Consider the following 15,776-nt stretch of genomic DNA (forward strand, 5'->3'; position numbering starts at 1 on the left):
CCATGTAATATTAAAAAAAAACTCCAATTAAATGCCATTTCTTAATATGCCAGTCTTCTTGCCCCATTTCTGATACATTACAATTAAAATAAATGCTTATACCATGGACTCTGGAAAGAGTATATGCCTCTGCCATCTCTCCTGAGGAAAAAAAATATTGTTTAATTGAAAAGTAAAAAGATGAGGTCTCCCATATTCTATTCTGACTCCCCTAAGTCCTGTTTAAATATCGAGTGTTCCAACTACCAAAACTTTGTATGAATTTTCACTGAACCAAATCCTACCTATTGAGGCCCACTACACTTTCAGGTCTGTGACCAGTTGCTAGAGACTGGGTGGAAACATGTGCTTTGTACTAAATTCAGTTCCCTAAGGAGGAATGAAAGGACTCTGGAGACTATATAAAACTCAGGCCTAAAATTGTATGCACATTCCACCAGAAGAGGATGTCCATTCTTTGGTCAATTTTACCTCTAAGATAGGAAAAGAAATGGAAAGTTGTTTTAAAGAAAAGGAAGAAGAAAACAATGAGCAATCCCCTTCCCCTCTAATCAGTATATTATAAAATACAAGGACATCAAAGTCACATGAAATAACGGTACTGTTTACACGAAGTTTCCAGATAACATACTAACAGAAATCCAACATCCCAATGAAATTCACAAAACAAGGATCTAATTACAGTGACACAGTGAATATGCCACCTTTCTTCCAGTCAGATTCTGCCTACTGAATTAAAAGAGAAATTAATCAAAAAGTAACATTAACCTTTGTTATTTTAATCTGAACAGAAACATTAAAACATCTTAAAAATTACTACTTTGAGATTAGATCAGATCCATTTATTAATGGTGAAAGCAACCATAAATCATTCTTGGTAAGGATAGAACCTCTACATACAAACCTGGCAAAGTTTTTAAAAAGTACTAAAACTTTTGAAAATAACGAAAGCTAGCTCAATTTGTGTAATATCAAATGACTCAACTAACAATAATTTATATTCTTATAGTGCATAATTTATCCCTAAGGAGAACATGTACCAAAATCCTAGTGCTAACCCTGAAACCTTAATCCAAACCTTACGTGTTGAAGACTAAATGTTGGTTAGGAGGGAAAGGATGGGACCATGCAATGTCCACAGAGCAAACAAAAATCAAGAGTAAGATGGCAGGAATGTTGGACCGATGGGTACAAATACACTTTTCTGTACCAAAACAAAAAGCAAAACAAAAATACACACACAGAAACTACAATTACAACGCAATCATCATATAGCTATATTCTCAACTAGCTGGTGAACTTATTATTAAAATTTCAAAGAAAAAAAAAAACAATTTAAGTTTTTTCTTTTTTAATCCATAAGAAATATTCAGTAACAACAGATAGAGCATTTGTTGCATATTAATGAATGTGTGGCTTCTTGTGCTTTCCATCTGAATTAGGGGTAAAAACCCCCAATTACTTTATTTTCAATGAGATACAACTGTAAAGTAGTATTAAATCTACACAAAATCAATCCTTTCTTCAGCCCAATTCTGTATGAAAATACTAACAAATAGTGAAGATTCATGATGTTGTGTGAACATGGTGACTCATAACAATGTAGACTCAGCTATAGATTTCAATTCACAAATGTGTGTGTGTGTGTGTATGCATGTGTGTGTGTGGGTGCTTTGTGTAGGACAACCATACGAAAATAGTCTCAAAAATAAAGACAATACTTGAGACAGGAAGCAACCCACTTTCCCTGATCTTGCATCCTATTACAGGGAAAGTAAGTCTCTGATGCTTCATAAATACTTAAAAAGTTCAGGATGGCCTTAACCATGCAGAGTCTCCACCGATGCATTTGAAGCCCCCAGACGCTTCAGGTTGACTGTTCAACTGAGGAAGAGCTGTGATCTGTGATTGCCTTTGCTTATTTATGTCCTGTCTTCTCTAGATCTGGGAGTTTTCTGACCAGAGCTTGGTGGTTCATTCTGATGCTAGCAAGAAGCCCTCCTTCAATGCCGTCGGAACCAGTGTAACTGATTTCTTCACCACTCAGGGTAGTCATATGCCCCCCAAGGGCTTTTAAGATGGCATTGCCAGCACATATATCCCATTTTTTGATATATGTCACATGGATATATAAATCAGCTTTTTCTTGACTTTTATCAGGCACATCCAAGAGTGCTAAAACTTTATAACCTAAAAGGTAAACAAAGAATTTAGATTACAACTCAAAAGATTTAAAAAGTAGCTTACTTTTTAAGAGTAATTGTGAAAAATAACAGCACACAACAGGCAGGAGTTCTCTATACTATCTCTACAACTGTGAAATCTAAAATTATTTAAAAATAGTTTTGTTCTGGGGCACCTGGGTGGCTCAGGAGGTTAAAGCCTCTGCCTTCGGCTCAGGTCATGATCCCAGGGTCCTAGGATCGAGCCCTGCATTGGGCTCTCTGCTCAGCGAGGAGCCTGCTTCCTCCTCTCTCTCTCTGCCTTGTGATTTCTGTCTGTCAAATAAATAAATAAAATCTTAAAAAAATAGTTTTGTTCTTTTCTCAAGAAAGTAAACAGTGTAGACATTAAATCCAAATGAGCAAAAAATATATAATGTAAAGCTATTCTCAAGTGTAACCAAATACACATCTATAATCTTTTAAATTTAAATCTACTTTGTGAATGTGGAATACTATACTAAAGCTAAATATCCATGGATTTCATCTGAATTTCTAGGAACACTGGATTTGAAAGAAGACAAAATAACACAATCTTAAGTCTTTTTTGTAATGAAGCAGAATTTTTTTTTTTTTTTGATGAGGCAGAATTTTTTAAAAATAATTAAACAAAGAGAAGAAACCAGGTCTTGAATCTGGTTTATCCCATTCATACTGGGTATTCTGAACATTACCCTTCCTAACCAACATTAACAGAGGGCTTACAGGGAAATAATAAAGTCATACTAAGTAAGGTACATATATGTAATCACTAAATTAAAACTATTAGGCTTAAAAGTTAATAAGCATTATTCTTCCCTTTATTACTATACTGAAAAGGTTTTCAAACACACATTTCTGACTATAATTTCTTATTTATTTGAATTAAAACACTTCTGTCATATTAAACAGCACTCAAAACAAGGGCAGGCAAATGGCCTGCGAGCCAAATCCAGGCCATGCACTATTTCTGTACAACCTTCAAGCTATGAATGGTTTTCATATTTTTAAAGGATGCTGACAAAACAAAAATCCAAGAACAGTAGGCAAGAGAGTCTACACGTGGCTCATAAAGCCTGAAATATTTACTCTCCGGTCTTTCAGAAAAAGTAAGCTGACCCCTGATCAGCAGCAGGTAATAAAACAGAGCAGAACATACCAGTAAGCAGAGTGGCCCCCAGACTCTGGCTCATGCCGGACATACAAGCTGAGGAGTTCAAAGGTGTTACAAGTGCCCAGGGTTTAATCATCCTAGTAATACTTATGAGGATCCCTGGCATCTTGGGGCCACAGAGAGCATTGGACTGTGCTTGATCTTCCCTTCTCTTCCTGACAGTCCTATAGTTAGCCTAACAGCACAATTACTTTGAAATTACATCATATATAAAACCATTGTTGCTGATACATCACTGACATGAAGATGCTTTTGTAGTATTTGAGGAATAGCAGTCACTGTAGTGAGACTATTGGCCCTACTGTGAGGTGGTTTCATTCTTTTCTTTCCTTTTTTTTTAAAGATTTTATTTATCTATTTCACAGTGAGAGAGAGAGAGAGCGCACATGCACAAGCAGGGGGAGCAGCAGACAGAGGAAGAGGGAGCAGCAGGCCCCCTCGCCAAGCAGGGAAATCAGTATGGACGCTCATCCTAACGAGCCACCCAGGCGCGACTGTGAGGTCCTTTCTAACAAGAAGGCACGTATGACTGAAATCTCACCCTAGAGATAACTAAGCAGGAGACCATGCCTGTCTGCAAAGTACATTCTCCATTCTCACTTTTTTCCCAAGCACAGGAATACGAAATCTTTCTCCCAACATAAGCCTTAACACTGTCCCTAGCACTACAGGGGAGTTGCAACATACCAGCACCACCAGCTGGGATAATGGTAGTCTGGTTTCCAAAAGTCTGAAGAGCAACCTGTTTGACCATTCCTGAATGTGAGCGTGACACTACGATCCTTGGGGTCTTCTCATTGTAGGAAGTGCGGGCTTTCACATTGGACCCACCGTCTACCATTGCCCAAGCTGAAAAGGAAATATAATATTCATTAATAGCACTGAAACTTTTTGAAACAGGAACTCGAAGTGTCAAGAATTGACCAACAAAATAACCTTTTCCCCAGAATTACTTGTATGTTCTCCCCAAAAACAGAAATACTTTTTTTCTGAGAACGAGTAATATTTAACATTTTTATACATTAAGATAGGTAAATATTAAGACAAAGCTAAAAAGGCCATGTAATCCTGCCCAACCTCAGATAATAACTACTAAAAACTTGGCTTAAGAACTCCCAGGCTACACCTCCCAGTGAGGTGCTAAATAATACTGCATCAATTATCTCTCTGTACCTAAAATGGCTTCCTTCCCTACCTTACACAACTTTGATCTCAAGGTAGTCTTTCCTGAATATCCTGCATGCTAATCTCTATTCCAAAAGTCTGGTTCCTGGGGAACTCAACTATGACAACCTAGGACATAAAGACAACTAGTTACCCTGAATAATTCAAAATTTAAAACAGGTAAAAACCTGTTTTTTTTTCCTGGTTTTTTTTTTCCTAATTTTTTTCCTCCTCCTATTTTCTCCTCCTTACTATTTCCCCTCCTCTTATTTTCTCTTCCTATCTACTTCTGATATATTTATGGTTTTAATGATAAACAAAACAGAGAGGTGAGTTAGATTTACACATCTGCTTTATCACGAGAATATAAAAAGAAAATGCTCTAGATTTCAAAATAAAACAGAAATTTCTAAGAAGGTGAGGAGACCTTAGAAATGGCCTGAAATATTTTTCTTCACTAACTATACCAAGCTATACAAGAAAATAAACTTACTCAGAATCATCCCAATCAGACTGCTGTTCTAGCAGTCACTCACTATGGGGTAAAGCACAGTCCACCACGGCTAGCAGTGAAAGCAGCTGCATTACCACTTACTCCCGGCTGCAGGAGAAAGCAAGGAAAACGAACAGAGAGTCTGGGTTTCTGAGCTGCCCAAGGATGATGGCAGTCTTTTGGACTCCTCTCACACTTCTTTCTGAAAACCATACACTGCAACAAGAAGAGCAAATAATAACACCCTTAATCAATAGCTAAAGAATAAGAAGGAGATGAAGAATAGTCATGAACACAAATTTATGAAAAAGAGGGAAGTAAATACCGAAGATCAGTAGAATGAGTGCCAGAGCTGAACCCAGTGTGGGGAATATGGCAGGAGCTTCACAGAAATGTCAAGAGTTGGTGGAAGCCTCTCAGTGGTTTTAGGACTCAGAGAACAGCCAGGATTTCTCCCCAGAAGAAAAAGGTCCCATCTAAAATGAGAACTACTGAAAGTAGGCCCGAGATATGGCAACAGAACAGTTATAAGAGGAGGCCTGGAGAAGACACAGAGCCAAAGTGAAGTTCTCAAAACAGACCAGATGACATACAACATCTTTCAGAAAGTGTCCCCATGAGACAATTGGAAGACAGCAAGCAGAAGAAAAAGAACGGGTTGAAGATAAGGACTTTACTAAAACAAGACAAGATCCAAAAAAAACAGAAAAAAAGTGAAAACAAAAAAAGATGCCTGATAATAAAGATAATGCCTTCCTCGCTCTAACAGAAAAGAAATTTCCTGAACTGAGAACAACCCAAACTCCTTTTCTGCCACCTTCCCATCTACTGCTGGTGGCCGGCCCAAATATAAGAAATATGTACAACTGCAATGTCCACTGAGAAGTCTAAGAAGAAAACACAATGAATGAAGGTTAAAATATTTCAGGCTACTTGAAAATTTCTCTAAAGCAGAGTAAAACTAACACAACATCCGAAGACGATTAAAAATAAATAAGCAACAACAAAAAAAACACTATGGAACAAAAAATAACTCAAGAAAGATAGAAGATATGAAATGGGAACTCACATTATAGGAAAGAAACTGCAAACAACAACAAAAAGACAAAATCACTTAAGATTTAGCACTCGATCACAGGATACACAGAAAGGCAACAGATTGGTTCAAAAGCACAGCAAGCAATGAGAAAAGCAAAAAATTAAGTGAAACAAGCAAACAGATAAAGGGGACCAGAGAGAAGGTTAATAGATACAGAAGTCAGTTAGAGAAGAATCAATATACATGTATCAGGACTCTGTAAGAAATAAAAACAAAAATAATGAAATAGAACTAATCTTTAAAACTTTGATTCAAAAAAATGTTCCTGAAATAAAAGACGACTGGGAGACAGTCACACTGGGAGACATACTGTGTAGATATCTGCCCTGAATCCCAACTCTGAATCTGAGATGTATCACAGTTCTATTATTTGTCTTTTAAGATAAAGCTCTTTGGGGTTCCAGGCAAAAATACTGAGCTACTTACTGACAAAGGAAAGAAAATCAGATTATCAGCTTTTCTGCCAATAAGCTTCAACATGCACCCACACAGATACCGTATCAGTCCAACAGTTTCTACCCAAGAAAAAAAAGAGTGTATAGTTGAGTGATACAGTGTCCTACAAAATTCTGGTCGACGGGAACCTTCAGAATATGACCTCATTTGGATATAGGGTCTTTGCAGATGTAATTCAAGTTGAGGTCATATTGGATTAGAGCAGGCCCTAATATTGGTGTCCTTATAAAAATAGATGACAGAGAAATATATACCAGGAGAATGCGAACTGGAGGTACGAACTGGAGCGGTATGTGTACAAATCAAGGCATGTCAATGAACACCTAGAGCTACTGGAAACTGGAAGAGGCAAGGGAAGATTCTTTCCTGGAGCTTTCAGAGGGCACACAACATAGCCAACAACATGCTATCAGACTTCTGGCCCTCAGAACTGTGAGAAAATAAATTTCTGCTGTTTTAAGCCCTCTAGTTTATGGTAATTTATTAGAGTAGTCCAAGGACACAGGGCTAAACCAAAGAGTCTATAAGTAGCTGAGAGTTTTTCAAGAATGAAGGCTACAGAAAAAGCTTTTCACATGTGAGAACTCACGTAATATGACCTGGATGAGCTAGCTCTCCTGAAGTAATCTACTAGAGGACAAGTTTTATCCAACCAAAAGATGACTGAAGATCTCTTAGCAAAAGCACTGTTGGTCAACACTGAATAAATTTAACTGTGGATTTAAGAGAAAACCAAAGATAGGAATAAAAGTGTGTCAATGTTATCTCACAGAGTCGAAGGTTACCATTTAAATCAGAAGAAATGAACAGCAGAAACACACATTATCAAAAAAGAAATGACTTACTAAAATGGGATGGTAGTCAAGGAGCCTAAAATAAACTGATTTCACTGTTGCTCACAGGGGAGAACCAACAGAGGAGACAACTAAGGCAAAGGACGATATAATGGCATTTAAACAAAAAGGCATATATAAAGTAGTTAGTAAAAATAGGCAAGGAAAAGAACAGATTTAACTTAAAAAACAGTATCTGTAGTTTGAGTAGCAGTGAATATACAAAAATCCATGAGACCTTAAGGATATCAAAAAAATAAAGGCAAAGTCTGCTCTTCATCGAAAAAAATAACATTTGTTTCCACTGGAGGTAGTTTTTACCCTACGTCCTTACTTTGAAATTGGTGAAGAAAAGAAGTTAAACGTGTATTTTGTCTTCCTAACAGGAACTACCTTTCAGGATTAAAAAAGTAACTCCAGTTGATAGAAGAAATTTCTCAGTAGAATTCCAGCTCATGTATGTAGAAAATACAATAGAATTAGAAAATTCCATTTCACATCTTTAATAGATCTTAAAATTATTCTGCAAAATGATGAATTAGAATCCTGATTTCAAATGGTGCCAAAATATTTCTCCAGACTACTTGCTGATAGCAAGGGAATCAAAATAATTTATAACAGAGATCTGGTCAATCTTACAGCATCACTAATAATGACACTAGATATGTCATATAAAATGATGCAGCAGGAAATACATGAAGAAAACCTACAATGTATTCTTGACAAAAATCAACCTTAATCCAATCAAGACTTCAGATCTAATTTGCATTTTATAAGAAAAAGAAGATAAAAAGTAAGTAAGTTAAATGACACTCTGAGGAAATAATCAGAAGAGTCCAAAAAGCAGGACATTATATAACAACTAACTTGATCTCAACATGTCAATGTCATGGGGAAGAACAGGACTGGAGGCTGTTCTAGATTAAGAGAACTTAACAAAACCACCAAAAAAAAAATGCATGTTACTTGACTAGATCTTGGTTTGAAGTAACCAATTGTAAAATCCACTTTAGAAACAACTGGAGGAAATGTGAATATGGGATCAATTACGGAATAAACGTTAATTATACTATTAAATTCATAATAGTACATAATATAAGTATTACATTAATAGTATATTAAGAGATGCATAGTGACATATATAGGCATAAAATGTCACAATCCTTGTAATTTTCTTTTAAGTACATAAAAAAAAGCAAATATAAAGAAATGTTCAACTGTTAAATCTTGATTAAAGAGCATATGAAAATTCTGTACAATTTTATGTTTGTTTGAAATTATCCACAAAGAAGTTAAAAAATGAGAAAGGAGAAAGCAAAACAACAACAACAAAAAAAACCTTCCTCAATTCTTTTTAGAAATGATCAGTAAAAACAGTTTTATTAAGAAATGAATTTACAGTGCTGCATCTCTAGAGGTCAGTATTGTGTAAGAGAATAAAGACAGCCTATCTAATACCAGAATAATCTTAGATAAGAATTAGTAATTTAATATTTTAAAAATGTATTTCATGTTACAGAATTTCAATAAATTCTGTCCTAACACATGCATGGACAAATTATTTCAAGCACTTTAAAAAAATTCAGTAGGTAATTAAATAAATGATTGATGATGATGACAAGGTAATCATGAAAAGGTAAAATAGCAGCTAACAATGGGTTTACTCTATCTGAGGATATGCTAAAAAAAAAGCTGAGTGGGAAATAAAAAGTGACTGTTACTTTGCTACATATTTCAGACATTATAACTTAGCTACATATTTCCAATGCTTGCATATACTACTACACTAAAACATTTATATATTACTTTGTTAAAATACTATTTAAGTACCTGTTGCTTCTTAGGATTTCGAACTCAGTGAAATACTTCTAATTAAGTTTGGTAAGGATTTTGATCAGTTTTGCTCTACCTGCTGCCAACAACAATACTATCTAGCTCCCATTATAGTCAAGTGTAGCTAAATTCTGGTTAGCATATAATACTTGATAGTTGGTACTCTGCCAGTATCAATATACAGTCTGGATCTGAAAATAACAGTCCAAAAAGAGAACACAAGCCAAACACACCTTCGATACAGGAACAGAAGGTCACCCCACACCTAATTAAGGACTTATTGATTCTTCTGGAATGTTTGCTGACTAGCAAGTGCCTTTGTTCCAGCATACTGGACAACTTAGCAGCATCACAGAAGAACAGGGCATTTTCTTACAACTTAAGGAAACCATTTTGAAACGCAAGCTTTTCCTAAGTTAGAAACTTTGGGCTTTTTTATTTTAGAGGAGTTAAGACTCTAGGGGGAGGGGATGCATAGTCTTATGGAATACATTTTTTTTTAAATGGGCATTTTTTATGATCCTTATTCTCCCACCCCTAAAAGGAACAGATGTGGAAATCAGGACCCAAAGAATGTTAATCTCTTCACCTATCTAGTACCAACTTCCTCTTCATTTCCTTTACTACAATTCTAATTCTCTCTGGAGTAGCAGGCTGTTTGCAGCTAAAGGGGCCATGTGACATTTGGCTAATGAGATGGAGCAGAGGGCTTAAAGTTACTCTTTCCTAATACAAAGAATATCTGGGATAGATCTTTTGTCCCTCTTCTTTCCCCTTTCTTCCAGCCTGGAAGAAAACCATGAAAACTGGAAACACCCATCTTTGTAAGCAAGCAAACAAAAAGCTACCTTCTAAGAGAAAAAGCAAAAAGAAGATTCAGGTGCTTAACAGTATCATAAACTGAACCTTCCTGCCATTTGCCTATCTTTACTACATGAGAAAAACAAAACCTATTTATCTGTATACAGATAAATGTAACCCTAACTGATATAGATAGGCAATGAGGAACACTATCAAAAAAAATGAGTCAACTATACTTCAATTTAGAAAGGAAGGAAGGGAGGGAGGGAGGGAGGAGAGAAAAAAAAAGAAAGGAAAAGAAGAGGACTTCAAAGACTTAAACTTTACATGCCTGTTTTTCTTTCTTTAATTGAAAGTCACTAGAATTCCTCTTTTACATACTTTCCAGAGTGATTTTAAGGCTGAAATGAATTTATGTCAATACATTTCATAAACTGTGAAAATACTAAACAAATGTGAGATATTAATAAGGAGTGGTTAGCTCTTGCTCTAACATTAGGAACTATGTGGCTTTCATAAGAGCTTTGCTAAGCCCCTTTTCCCATCTATAAAAAAACAAACTAACAACACTTATCTTTGTCTCACAGAGTTATCATAAGGTTCAAATGAGATAATTTAGTTTATTGCAAATAGTTAACCACTATACAAATGTTAGGAATTGTTGAGTTATTACGAAAGTGGTGTGATATACTGAATTGCATAAAATTCCCAAGGTTGCTTCCTCCTCTAATTTAGCTGGATGACCTTGAGGAATGCATCAAACTTCTAAGTCTCATTTTCTCATCTGTAAGTGGTAGTATTGGTAAGTGTACCCTTCTCTCATGTGTTATACTAAGTGTAGCAATACTGCTAAATTAAGTTATGCTCCAATATCCACTTGCTCTATTCTCCCTCAGTGACAGAACCCTTAAACTGGATGCTTGGATGGCCATTAAAAAATAAAGACCACATTTCTAAACCTCCCCTATGGCTGGGTTCAAGCTACGTTTTGGTTGATGGGATATGAGCTGAAATGATGCATGCAACTTATAGGACAAACCCTTAGCAGAAAATGTCCACGTCTCCCCTTTGATCCTCTTCACTGGTGAAATGCCGATAAACCAGAGAGCCATCCTCAGTCAAGCAGAAGGGGGCACCAAAATTTAGCAAGGCAAAGCAACAAAAAGAGAATAGCCTGCATGCCTAATCTGTTTGCATATGGACTATTAGAGAAGAGAGAAATCAACTATTTTATTCAAGCTCTCTTATTCTGGTGCACTGTATTACAACAGCCTAAATTAGCAGCCTAACATGTAGCCTCACTTATGCAGTAAGGATTAAAGGAAACATGTGAAAGCAAACCACAAACCATAAAAAGATTACATAATTAATTTTAAGGCACACTGTTGCAATAATGACATTAAATTCTTTATAGCTCATCAAATTGTTAACTGTAAAAACTGTATGAATTATGAAAAGAAGATATAAGGTCAGATTAACACAAAACAGATTTGGTCTATGTTCAGCCAATCTCAGAGGAGCTGGAATCTGGGATACAAAGTATTCCTCACAGCAAGTAGTTTGAAGAGTAGTCAAAAACTGACCTTGTCTCCATTTCTGTCCACTTGACAGCAAGCCTTTTTACGCAGTGTCAGCCACACAGTGAGGCACAGTGAGAAGGGCAGAGTAAACAAAAGAGCTAACTGTATGGATGCTGGGTGTATTTGTTTCCTAGGGCTGTCATGACAAACTACCATAAACACGGTGGCTTAGAAGAAGAGAAACTTACTTTCTCAGTCTTGGAAGCTCACACATTTCACAGTTCATGAAATGTACTGGCAATCCAAAATCCAGATATTGGGACTGGTAGGGTTTATTACTTCTGGACACTCTAAGGGGAATTTATTCCATGTCTCTCTTCTAGCTTCCAGCAGCTGCCAGCAATCTTTGGTGTTTCTTAGCTTATATGCATCACTCTAATCTGTGCCTCTACCATCCTATCCTATACCCCATGTCTCAGTAATGCTGGTTTCTTATAAGGATACTCTCATTGATTTAAGGACCTACCCTAATCCAGGATGATCTTATGCTGATAACTTACTTTAATCACCTGTCAAGACCTGACTTTCAAATAAGGTCACATTCTGAAGTTCTGACTGTTAGCGGTTTATTGTCCCTCAAAAGATATACTGAGTCCTAATCGCCAGCATAGCAGAATCGGACCTTATTTGCAAACAGGGTTATTGCAGATGTAATCAGTTAAATGAGGCCACGGCAGAGTAGGGTGGGTTTTTTATCCAGTATGACTGGTGTCTTCATAAGAAGTAACCCAGAGACATAGGCAGAATGCCATGAGGGGCTGAAGACAGAGAATAGAGTGATGCGTTCACAAGCCAAGGAACACAACAGACTGTGAAACTATTAGAAACTAAGAGAGAAACTACAAACTAGCCGGCAAACTACAGCAAAATGGTTGTGCTGATACCAAAATGTCATGCCAGTATTCACTAGCACTGGAAAGACTTTGGGTAAGGTCATCCTGAGCTGCAGGGGAAGCTCTTTGACATGATATTCTATACTCCCAACTCCAACATGATGATCAAAGATCTCACCTGCCATCTGTACAAAGCTAACAAATATGACTATATCAAGAAGGTGGGGTAGGCAAGGGTCAAATGAACTCTGAAACTGAACTCTGAAGAAGTGTCTAGGGCTATACTAGGATTAGCCTGCTGCCAAATTGCCATTCCCCTTAACCACCACAATATCAAACTTATTTTCTTTTTTTTTTTTAAAGATTTTTATCAGAGAGAGAGAGAGAGGGAAAGCGAGCGAGCACAGGCAGACAGAATGGCAGGCAGAGGCAGAGGGAGAAGAGCAGGCTCCCTGCCGAGCAAGGAACCCAATGTGGGACTCGATCCCAGGATGCTGGGATCATGACCTGAGCCGACGGCAGCTGCTTAACCAACTGAGCCACTCAGGTGTCCCTCAAGCTTATTTTCTAATGTGACAACAGATTTGGCTAAGGTCCCTGAAGGTGGATCTCAGAACCCACATGGAATCAATGTGTTAAGATCCCTGGACCTTATCCCCTGCAACAGCACAAGAGAAAGAATTCAGCTGCTGGGAAGTCTATGTCCAACTATACTCCTCATCACTGACTATCTCTCATTGTCAGTTTCTATCCACTAAAGAAAGTTTAGAAAGCTCCGCTTCATTGTATATTATCATTACCAATGACAAAATCCTCACTGTATCCAACAAAAGGGTGAGGTATGGTAGGGGATTGACCTTAATAATTGCTGAGCTACAGCTGAGATTCTGATAGGATGGTTAAGTATTACAAATGTATGACTTAAAAACATTAACTCTCGAAAGCTTTAGTGCATTTCTTACCTGTATATTCAGAAAATGGTTTATGTATCACTCCTAGTACAGGTTTACCATTCACAGCCACACATACCATAGTAGTGACATACTTTCGAAGATCCTCTGTGAAGAAAAAGAAAACAAAAAGAACAGTAACAAAAATTATTAAAATAATTCAAATTTTTAGTTTTAAATTTGAAAATCAACTCAAATACTTAGTCTCTGTACAAGGGATATACTCACTAAATATCATCACTATTATATGATCAGGCCAATTTTGGTTTAGGAAACATTTTTATTAAAAAAATCCCCTCGGGGGGCGCCTGGGTGGCTCAGTGGGTTAAATAAAGCCTCTGCCTTCGGCTCAGGTGATGATCCCAGAGTCCTGAGAATGAGCCCCGCATCGGGCTCTCTGCTCGGCAGGGAGCTTTCTTCCTCCTCTTTCTCTCTGCCTGCCTCTCTGCCTACTTGTGATCCCTGTCTATCAAATAAATAAAATCTTAAAAAAAAAAAAAAAATCCCCTTGGGGCACCTGAGTGGTTCAGTGGGTTAAGCCTCTGCCTTCAGCTCAGGTCATGATCTCAGGGTCCTGAGATCAAGCCCTGCGTCAGACTCTGCTCGGTGGGGAGCCTGCTTCCCCCTCCCTCTCTGTCTGCCTCTCTGCCTACTTGTGATCTCTCTCTCTCTCTGTGTCAAATAAATAAATAAAATCTTTAAAAAAAAAAAAAAACCCTCAATATTCCCCATTTCCATTACCTATTTCTACCTATTTCCATGACCTATTTCTACCTATTTTCTAATATCACTACTATTAAGACACCTTATATATCTTCCTCCTGTTCTCCAAAAAGCTACCTACTGAGTGTCTATTATGGTCAAGTTTAGTGCCTAACAAATAGAATACAAAGATGAAAAGCAGAAGGCCCCACACTCAGAACTTACCATCTAGAAGGAGGGCACATAGATAAGCAATTAACTTTACCATATACACCAAGAGAACAGAGAAAAAATGGGAATTGGATATCTCTAGGTGAGAAACAAGGCATGAGAGGAGTTATAGAAATGGAAATCTAAGCTAGGGCTAGATTAAAAAAAAAAGAAAGAAAGAAAACAAAATGGAGATGAGGTGAGTAATTCTCTCTTTTGCTACTTAATTACCCCTGGGTGCCTAGTATTCTGAATTCCAAAGATAGATGTATATACAATAAAACCTAAATTGCCCAAATCACAAGTAAATATTGTATTTTGGCTATATAAATAAATACCTGAACTCATACAATATATAACTCAATAAAAAACACTTCAATAAACAGGTGTCCAACAGGAACCATTTTTTTTCTGACTGCTAAAAATGTCCCTTCACTGAAGGATCAGTGATACAGTGAATCACTACCACCAATAGGAGTATGCCACAATATACTGGTTTTGTGGTCAGGGGAGAAAAGTTGAGAATAACTGATCCAGTCCAAAGGTTTCATACTGCACTGCATTAATCCTTAAAATCTAACTGGAAAAGTTGTGTAAGATCGGTAAAGTATTTACTACCAAGTATATATTACCTGCCTTTGTTCTGGTTCTCCAATATATAATGGCAATCTAAAGTCTGAGATCAATCTTAATGTAGAGTCACCTGTATATTCCTGTGTAGCATCAAGTGGATCGATCCAGACAGTAACACTCTCTGCTGGTACCTCTTTAGGGGTGGCTATTTCCTTCAGGATGTCCTCAGGAATCTTACGATCCCATAAGATCACCTCCTGATCAGCTGCATCCACATGTTCCTCAGTATTTATCTGCACCAAAACCAGAAGACAGATGAAAAATTTAGAAACAAAAAAACGCCACCTGAGAAAATACAAGACAGAAAAACATTTCAGACCAAATCACACAAACCGAAAGTAGGTAAAACAGTATTTTTATTTTGAAGCACTTCACTGTAAAATGGAAATATGTAAAAGAAATTCCAGCAACATCCTGTCTTCAAGTACTTTCTAATCTAATATTTAAGCTGTTTGTTGCCTAAGATAGAGAATCCAAATATAGAGAAATAGAGAGAAACTAAGAAAGCTTAATGATATTTACAAAAAACAGTAGATCTAAAGTGTAAAAATAGACTGACAATGTGATGGAACACTGAGCACGATCAACTCTAAAAGGAAGAGAAAAGTGACAATGGACTTAAAAGAAATATGCCTTAAAACAGAGAAATGACGAATATATGGATGTTTCCTGTTTCCTGTCTTGCTAATTTTGGCCATTCTAACTGGTATAAGGTGGTATCTCAATGTGGGTTTTTATGTTTTTGTTTTTTTTAAATTTTTAATTTTTATAAACATATAATATATTTTTATCCCCAGGGGTATAGGTCTGTGCA

The 15,776-nt window shown here is 36.8% G+C and overlaps 1 protein-coding gene across 2 annotated transcripts in view; it reads right to left on the reverse strand.

Annotated features, from left to right (window-relative positions):
* Positions 1-535: 535 nt before the first annotated feature.
* BPNT2 (3'(2'), 5'-bisphosphate nucleotidase 2) overlaps positions 536-15,776 on the reverse strand; it is a 31,774-nt gene continuing 16,533 nt past the window's right edge. Inside the window, exons 2-5 of one of the 2 annotated variants that reach the window (XM_059394600.1) lie at positions 15,033-15,195; positions 13,430-13,525; positions 4,063-4,224; positions 536-2,190 (exon numbers count right to left, since the gene is read on the reverse strand). In XM_059394600.1, coding sequence (XP_059250583.1) covers positions 1,919-2,190; positions 4,063-4,224; positions 13,430-13,525; positions 15,033-15,195 — 693 coding nt within the window. In that variant the 3' untranslated portion in view covers positions 536-1,918. The remainder of the gene's footprint in view (positions 2,191-4,062; positions 4,225-13,429; positions 13,526-15,032; positions 15,196-15,776) is intronic. The other variant, XM_059394601.1, reaches the window with a different exon arrangement.

This window comes from Mustela nigripes, chromosome 3 (assembly GCF_022355385.1).
Source record: "Mustela nigripes isolate SB6536 chromosome 3, MUSNIG.SB6536, whole genome shotgun sequence".
Classification (NCBI taxonomy): Eukaryota; Metazoa; Chordata; class Mammalia; order Carnivora; family Mustelidae; genus Mustela; species Mustela nigripes.